The sequence below is a fragment of the Neophocaena asiaeorientalis genome, unplaced genomic scaffold (genome assembly GCF_003031525.2).
Source record: "Neophocaena asiaeorientalis asiaeorientalis breed wild unplaced genomic scaffold, Neophocaena_asiaeorientalis_V1.1 scaffold62, whole genome shotgun sequence".
NCBI lineage: Eukaryota > Metazoa > Chordata > Mammalia > Artiodactyla > Phocoenidae > Neophocaena > Neophocaena asiaeorientalis.
This window is the reverse complement of record NW_020175191.1, coordinates 5,014,899-5,023,938: the sequence shown is the minus strand read 5'-3', so window position 1 is coordinate 5,023,938 and position 9,040 is coordinate 5,014,899. Positions and strand designations below refer to the sequence as shown.

The window sequence follows — 9,040 nt, the reverse complement described above, 5'->3', positions numbered from 1 at the left end:
TAATCAAGACAATATGGTACTGGCACAAAATCCGAAATATAGATCAACAGAACAGGATAGAAAGCCCAGAGATAAACCCACGCACATATGGTCACCTTATTTCTTTTTATTTATTTTTTTTTGTGGTACGCGGGCCTCTCATTGTTGTGGCCTCTCCCGTTGCAGAGCACAGGCTCCAGACGCACAGGCTCAGCGGCCATGGCTCATGGGCCCAGCCACTCCGCGGCATGTGGGATCTTCCTGGACCGGGGCACGAACCCCTGTCCCCTGCATCGGCAGGGAGACTCTCAACCCCTGCGCCACCCGGGAAGCCCTGGTCACCTGATTTTTGATAAAGCAGGCAAGAATATACAATGGAGAAAAGACAGCCTCTTCAGTAAGTGGTGCTGAGAAAACTGGACAGCTACATGTAAAAGAATGAAATTAGAACACTCCCTAACACCATACACAAAAATAAACTCAAAATGGATTAAAGACTTAAATGTAAAGCCAGAAACTATCAAACTCTTAGAGGAAAACATAGGCAGAACACTCTTTGACATAAATCACAGCAAGATCCTTTTTCACCCACCTCCTAGAGAAATGGAAACAAAAATAAACAAATTGGACCTAATGAAACTTAAAAGCTTTTGCACAGCAAAGGAAAACAAACAAGATGAAAAGACAATCCTCAGAATGGGAGAAAATATTTGCAAAGGAAGCAACTAACAGAGGATTAATCTCCAAAATTTACAAGCAGCTCATGCAGCTCAACATCTAAAAAATAAACAACCCAATCAAAAAATGGAAAGAAGACCTAAGTAGACATTTCTGCAAAGAAGATATACAGATTGCCAACAAACACATGAAAGAATGCTCAACATCACTAATCATTAGAGAAATGCAAATCAAAACTACAATGAGGTATCACCTCACACGGTCAGTGTGGCCAACATCAAAACATCTACAAACAATAAATGCTGGAGAGGGTGTGGAGAAAAGGGAACCCTCCTGCACTGTTGGTGGGAATGTAAATTGATACAGCCACTATGGAGAACACTATGGAGGTTCCTTAAAAAACTAAAAATAGAACTACCATATGACCCAGCAATCCCATTGCTGGGCATATACCCTGAGAAAACCATAATTCAAAAAGAGTCATGTACCACAATATTCATTGCAGCTCTATTTACAATAGCCAGGGCATGGAAGCAACCTAAGTGTCCATCGACAGATGAATGAATAAAGACGACATGGCACATACATACAATGGAATATTACTCAGCCATAAAAAGAAATGAAGTTGAGTTATCTGTAGTGAGGTGGATGGACCTAGAGACTGTCATACAGAGTGAAGTAAGTCAGAAAGAGAAAAAGAAATACCGTAGGCTAACACATACATATGGAATCTAAAAAAAAGAACCTAGGGGTAGGTCAGGAATAAAGACAGAGACGTAGAGAATGGAGTCTAGGACACGGGGAGGGGGAAGGGTGAGTTGGGATGAAGTGAGAGAGTGGCATGGACATATATACACTACCAAATGTAAAATACCTAGCTAGTGGGAAGCAGTCGCATAGCACAGGGAGATCAGCTAGGTGCTTTGTGACCACCTAGAGGGGTGGATAGGGAGTGTGGAAGGGAGACGCAAGAGGGAGGAGATATGGGGATATATGTATATGTATAGCTGATTCACTTTGTTATAAAGCAGAAACTAACACATCATTGTAAAGCAATTATACTCCAATAAAGATGTTAAAAAAAATAAAAAATAAAGTGAGAAAAGCCAGACACAAAGGTTACATATTACATTCCATTTACATGAAATGTCCAGAATACGCAAGTTTATAGAGACAGAAAGGAGATTAGTGGTTGCCGGGGGTAGGAGGTTGGGGAGCTAAAGGGTGTCAGCTAAGGGTGCAGGTTTCTATTGGTTGTAATGAAAATGTTCTACAATTAACTGTGGTGATGGTTGCACAACTCTGAATATACTGAACACCACTGAACTATATATTTAAATGGATAAATTGTATGGCATGTGAATTACATTTCAGTAAAATTGTTTAAAAACATGAAGCCATTGGATCAAAACCCTAGGGTCCCTTCCAGCTCAATCTAGGATTCAACAGGGTTCCCTGCTCACCTGAGGTTTGGAAGTCTATCTCAATAGGATTGGAGAGACTGGTTGCTGCTTCTCGCCACAGGCTGCCCCTAACAGGAGACCAGGCTGTCACCATGCAGCGGTACAGCCCTGCATCCGAGACCTGAGTCTGGTACATTCGATAGCGAAATTCATCTTCCTGCACTTTCTCTAACACAACACCATCCACCCGCGATGCATCTGTCCAGTTCTCCAGCTTCACCACAGAATCCTGGTCCAGGGAGATGATGTACTTGGTTTCGTTAGGACTGGAGAGGTCCCCAACAGGCTTCTCAGCCATGATGAGAACCGAGTAGCGTGGCGATTTAATATTTTTGGAAGACACTTTGCAAGTCATCTCAAATGTATTTCCGGCAGCAAAGAAAGGCTTGGGCTGCCTTGCCTTCACCACAAGCACGGAATCTGCAACGAAGTACCAGAAAGACATGATTTCTAACAGGATTAGGTAAATGGATATGCATCTGAAAGCACAATGTCAGGGAAATAGGAATTTATTTGCAAATTGCCGCAGAGTAGCGTTTAAGAAAATCTGGAAACTCAGAAAAGAAATCATGTGTGTCAGTAAGCAGGCTGAAATCCACCACGCTGGAAGAGGTAGAGCAGTCTGATTCGATTTAATGGGTGTGAGGGAACAGGGGATGGATGGGTGAGAATTTGTTTTTAAGGATTTTCAAGTCCTTGAGAAGTTTCACCCAGAGAGAGGATTTGGGAAGCTGCTGGTGCCCCGAAGGGTGTGAGGGAAAACTCGCTTCTAGTGAACTGGGGAAGACAGGGCTCTGGGCAATGCCATTTGCCTCTCCCCTCTAAGGCTCCACTGGGTGCAGGGAAAGTACACTTAGCCTAACCAGCCTGCTTGGAAGAGCAGAGCAAGGGAGCAATGGGTTCTCTCTGTTTCATCATATGATGGTAACATTATAAAACAGATTATTACTAAAGTGACTGGAGCTTACACTTGTAGATCCAGTCATTTCCACAGAGATGCTATATTAACATTTTGAACCAGTGTCCAGGGCTACTAACTTAAAGTGTGTGACTCCCTGCCTCTCCGTCAAAAAAAAATAATCCCTAAGCATATACACATTACAATTCATCTGTATTATAATAGCTCAGTGTCAGGCACTTGGAAGGTACTTAAATATTTGTTGAACGGATGGATAAATGAATTAAACACAACTCTTTTATCCTTTAATGAGATAATTCTATAACCCATCTGGTACCAAACAAAATTTTTATGTTGGGGTTATTTTGGGAATAGTTGTTCCACCGAACCTATCAGGAGGACATGTATGTTACAGGGTCTCTCCAGAACCACTGATTCCTGAGGTTCCACTGAGCCATTCACATTCTTTCTTGGAGTTTAAATTTGTGAGATTAGAAGAGATCACTAAAGGTTAAACAAAAAGAAAAGTCCGAGGACTATGTCCTCAGGTATCTAATGTCCGAGGATCAGGAAAATGAACAGAAATCAGCAAAGGAGGCTGAGAAGAAGACTTACGAGGTTGGAGAAAAGCCCAGAGGGTAGTATCCCACAAGCCAAGGAAAAGCCAAAGTATTTCCAAGAAGAGGGAATGATCAACTGTGTTAAGTCCTGCTAATAAGTCAAGTAAGATGGTTAACAACTGGACTTTGCAATACGTCAATCACTAGTCATCTTAACAGCCGGGGCAAAAGCCACGTTAGAGCAGATTAGCGAACAGGAAGAGAGAAAATAGAGACACTGAGGACAAACGAATCAAATCCTTTGCCTATCAAAGGAAAGGAACAGAAATGCGTGGGCAAGGGGTATGGGGAACAGACAGATGGAGGGGAAAGCAAGACCAAGATGAGTTTAGTTTTAATTAAAAAAACTCACAACAAGAGATCTAAAATAGGCCAGTGGGAAACAAGGGGAGTAGTGATGTAGAAAGATAGGTGTGTTTACAGGATAGGCTGTTTGGAACTGAGAGTACTGAGCTCTCAGTCCTCAGAAGTGAGATGTCTAGTGCAGGGTGTGAGCTTGGGAGTGAATAACCAAATAGGACAGAGGTCATAATGACTAGAAAGGAGGACAGGGGACTGAGAATGAAAGGTTTCTCAACCTTAAGATGCAGCTGGGAACCACCTTGGGAGCATCTGACAATTCCAATGCCCAGATTGCACGGAACCTCAGGCCAATTAAGACAGAACCTCTTGTGGGACTCAAGCATCAGTATTTTTTTAAAGCTCCTCAGGTGATTCCAATGTGTGGCCAAATGTGCCCCAGCGCCCATATGGACAGTGAAACTAGCAACAGAGGAGGAAAAGTGGAGAGTGGCTGCGAGACAAAACTGAGCATCTTCAAAGAACGCGTGAGGAGGACCCAGGAGTTGATAGGTGACGGCAATGAGAGGAGGTGGAATGATCTGATGACAGGAGATCTGAAACTGGATGTTTTTAGGGAGGAGGGAAAAGAGCCTGGAGGCTGCAGTGAGGGACCAGGAGGGCACCTGACTCATCTAGGCCCGGTTACACTGTGGGAAGAAAACACCACCACTCAGGAAGGCTCCAGGGGAAATGGTGTCCATTGGGGAGAGTGAGGTGGGTCATGTTTACTGTGAGGAAGAGAAAGGACTATTCAGAGATGAGGTCAGGAAGCAGGAGATTTTGCCAAGCCCTAGAGGGCCCTGTTTGGGGTTTGGGGATTTCAGAGGCGTGGCAATGAGGCGACAGAAGCATGTGGTGGGCTGTACGGTGCTTCACATCCAGGGCACGAAGGAGGACCCGGGAGGCCTGGCCTTCCTGCAGTGACGGACTAGACCAGGGATAAAAGACTCGACAAGTCTGACATCCCAAGGCACACAGGGCTCTGAGCATTCGGAAGGATACACATCAAAGAAACTGTTTCCCTTAAGTTCTTGTCAGCTCTCCCCCGGAACACTCTCTCTGAATGGGTGACTGACCGCTCCGGGGCAGGTGCAGTGGCCTGGGGCTGCCCGCTCATTCTGGGGCATCTGAAACGTGCCTGCATCCAGCGGGAACTCACGGACCTGGATACACTCTCAAAGGCGCGTGCAAAGTTTGGCTTCAGATCACCCAGCAGGGCCATAGTGTCGACGGCGTACACCAGGCACACTGAGAGCTCCTACAAGATGATCTCCTACCACCTACCAAGCCCCAGCCCTCTCGCTGGACTTACCCTTCTCAAAGTCATCATCGTAAAGGGGTTCGTGCTGAGGATAAGAGGCACAGTCACTGGAGTGTGAATTTCTTGGATCCCTAGTGTACATGGAAACCTGTGCCTCTGAAAATGCACAGTGGGATGACTTAAGCCAAAACAAAACAAAAATGTTCATGAACAAGGAGGAAGTGCCTACCTTCTGATGCCCAAAATATGCTGACAGGTTTGGAGAAGACGTCCTTGCTCTTCACCCAGCTGTTGTTACGCTGTTTGGTCCAGGCAGACACAACACAGTAGTAACTGCCCCTGTCTTCCTCTGTAGTCCTTTGGATTCGGAAATTGAACGTGTCTGTACGCTCCTTAGAAAAAATGAAGTCTCCGTCCTGGGCCCGTTGCTTGCTCCTCTCTCCATACTTCAGCGTCCAGTCCCCGTTCATGACTGCGAGGAGCTCGCTGGCCACCACGTCATCGCTGCGCCGGTTCACCCTGTAGTACCAGGACACCGTGAAACGGACACTCGCCTCGGTGCTCTCCACATCCACTATCCGGCATTCCAGCTCGGTGAGGTCGTCTGAGAACTCAGGGACCTTAGAAGCATTCAGGTACACCTGATAGTCTGGTTCTGAAAGAGAGAGAGGGGCCAGGATTAAAAATAAAAAAAAGAAAAAATCAAATCAGACAGAGCAATTTACCAAGAATTAGCAAAAGGAACAAGATAAGCACTATTGTTGTCCTGACAATTAAATGCCCGTTCTATTAGCTACAGTGATAGAAACGGAAGTCTTCATGTTGTATGGGAAGGATCCTCTGAGAGTCTGTTATTGCAAAACTTGCACAACACTCTCCCCACTGTCCCGCCTCAAGAAAACCTCCCAAGGCCAGAAGTTAAGTGTCCCCACTCAGAGTCTTGATCTTTCTAGAGGGTGAAGCCAGCTGTTAGTTTCCCCAGGAAGTTGGAGTCTTCTGAGAAGAATCTCTTAAGAAGTTTGGTGTCCATGCTCTACCAAGACGTCCTCTGGCATGCCAAGCAGTGCCCACAGACCTCCAAAGCCCCCACTGGCACAGCACTGGAAAACCCAACCTCAGAGTACATTCTAGCTCTTGAGGCCAGTCAACCCACCGTGTCACGGGTTCCTGCCATCCTTGGCTTTGAGCCAAAGGCAAGGCCCTCAGGTCATCATTCCTCCTGTGGACGGCCATCCCCCAACTCCCCAAATGGTATTTTTTTCACTGACGCACGTAACTCTCCCATTCAATTCTGCCAACCTTGAAGGCAGCTCACTGTGATCCTGGCTCTAGTAGAGCCCGCTCACTATGACCATCCTGCTTCCTGCCAGGCGCAAATTCTGATGAGGGAGGGAGGGAAGCCAGCAAGTGCTCTCCTAGTGTCCCCACTGCCACTGTCTCAGTCCTGTTATTTTTCACTTGTATAGAACCCCTCCTCCTGTGAGGTTCACTGTTTGCATTTAATCCATTTCTGCAACTCCACATTTCAAAGCCTCCCAGGAGCTGGTATGAGGACCCCCTTCACTGCTTCCTTTCCTCTATCAGTACCTCCTCTGCATGTCACATCTAATTATCTGAAGTTCTCCAGTCACTGCAGTCTTGCACCACCGGGTGACCTGTTAGCGGTGGCCTCTACCTCTTGACTGCCCTGCAAACTTGCTCTCATTCTTCAGTGTCACCTCCTCTGCGCTCCCTTCCTGGACACCCTTTCTCTGTGTTCCCATAAACCGTGTAGGTACTGTTGTAAAGCAGTTATTACTCCTTGCTTGAAGGTCTTGTCCCTAAGGTTCAAACATACAGCCGTGTATAGAGTAGTCACTCAATAAATGTTTGCTGCCTTGATACTAAGACTTCTGGAAAAAAGCTACATTTTTCTCCTGTAGCGCTTTGCCTGCTAGGAGACAAATGATTCTACCTAACCAGAATTTTCCATTTGCCAACACTGTATTCACATCACCTCCATCAAACAGTTTAGTTTTATTTAACGTTGCTTTTATTGATGACTCATATAAATTATAAACTGAGGTCAAGGAACTGTTGTTTTGTGATTTATACTTCTAACGAAATGTATAACATCATGACTTCCCCAAGAATGACTCAGTGGCCAGGAAATGGAAAGAACTCAAACTCCTAATTTCCTCAAATGTCATCTTCACAAGCATTTAATTGCAAGTGAGCCTGGACCCTGTTCCATAAAAAGCTGAACCAGGGCTTCCCTGGTGGCGCAGTGGTTGAGAGTCCGCCTGCCAATGCAGGGGACGCGGGTTCGTGCCCCGGTCCGGGAAGATCCCACATGCCGTGGAGCGGCTGGGCCCGTGAGCCATGGCCGCTGAGCCTGCGCGTCCGGAGCCTGCGCTCCGCAACGGGAGAGGCCACAACAGTGAGAGGTCCGCGTACCACCAAAAAAAAAAGTTGAAGCAGCGCAGCTCTGCCAGCTGATGGGAGAATGTCCTCAGTGATGTGGACATTACAGAGAAATATGCTAGAATGTCATCTGCCACCTCGTTTCACAGGTGAATGTGCAAAGATACACAGCTTGGGGGTTTCCTGGCCCTGGGCAGCGTGCTAACACACACGCTGCCTCTCCAGTGACTGCTGACTGTGGAACAAACACTGAAATGTATTTACACCATCACACACATATGACGAGGTATTCCCAACTTAGCCCACATCCAGGGTTTCAGACCCTTTCCTCATGTGGGACTTCAGCACAGCAACTAGAGTGAGGACAAGGACAACCAAGTTCATTCAATGTGGAAAGGACAGACTTGAACTGGTTGTGCGCACAGCAAGACTGCCCTCCTCAGTCCTGTCAGGACCAAATGGGAACACCAGATCATCAAGAGCCCTCGTGAAGCAGCAGCAGCTTGCTCCACTCCGAGCACAACGCGAAGACCCTTCGCATGTGTCACCACATTAACCTGAACAACAAACTGTGAAGCAGTAAAGAGCAGTGGTGAGGAGCCAGGGGTCTGGAAATCAGACTGTATTTGAATCCTGGCTCTGCCTTCACTTGCTGTGTGACCTTAGGCAGATTACTTAACCTCTCTGGTGCCTCATCTGTAAAAATGGGGAGAATAACAGTAACCACCTCATAATGTTATCATGAGGATTAACAGTTAAAATAATACACGTGAAAGTGCTTAGACTGGTGCCTGGTCCGTGTATGTGTGGCAGGGGGTGTGGGGGGTGTATGGGCAGAGGTGTGTGTGGAGTGAGGTGAACTGGGTTGTGAATGTGTTATTCTTGAAATGCAATGGAGACACCAAGTCAAGATGCTAAGGACACAGCTCTGTGCCAGTGTTCGAACCTGGAGTGTAAGAAAGAGCTGGGGCCAAAGCAGGGGAACAGACAGACAGACACACACACACACACACACACACAGCTGAAACCTCACTCCAAACACACACAGCTGGCTCCTCCTCCCAACTTTCCAACTGCTGCTCCTGGTACCACACCCCACCGTTCACTCTCCCAGTCCCCCCTCTTGAAAGGTGTGCCATATCCCACTCTCTTCAGATAGTGCCTAAGTCTCACCATTCTCCCTCCTCAGCGTCTCTTCCACTTCTCACATTCCAGGCCTCACACACAGTAGGTGCTCTATAAATATCTGTGCACAGAAGTGAAAACCTCACGACCACCATTCCCGTCCTGGCCCTCTGCCACCAGCCAAGACTATTATAATAACCTTCCAACCTGCCTCTAGGCTCACACCACCACCAGGTCATCTGTTCAAGAAGCCTCCCAGGGGCTTCCCTGG

At 46.7% G+C, this 9,040-nt stretch overlaps 1 protein-coding gene across 1 annotated transcript in view; it reads right to left on the bottom strand.

Moving 5' to 3' along the window:
• PTGFRN (prostaglandin F2 receptor inhibitor) overlaps positions 1–9,040 on the bottom strand; it is a 47,653-nt gene that overhangs the window by 23,265 nt on the left and 15,348 nt on the right. The window contains exons 4-5 of the mRNA XM_024764800.1: positions 5,471–5,896; positions 2,121–2,540 (exon numbers count right to left, since the gene is read on the bottom strand). Coding sequence (XP_024620568.1) covers positions 2,121–2,540; positions 5,471–5,896 — 846 coding nt within the window. The remainder of the gene's footprint in view (positions 1–2,120; positions 2,541–5,470; positions 5,897–9,040) is intronic.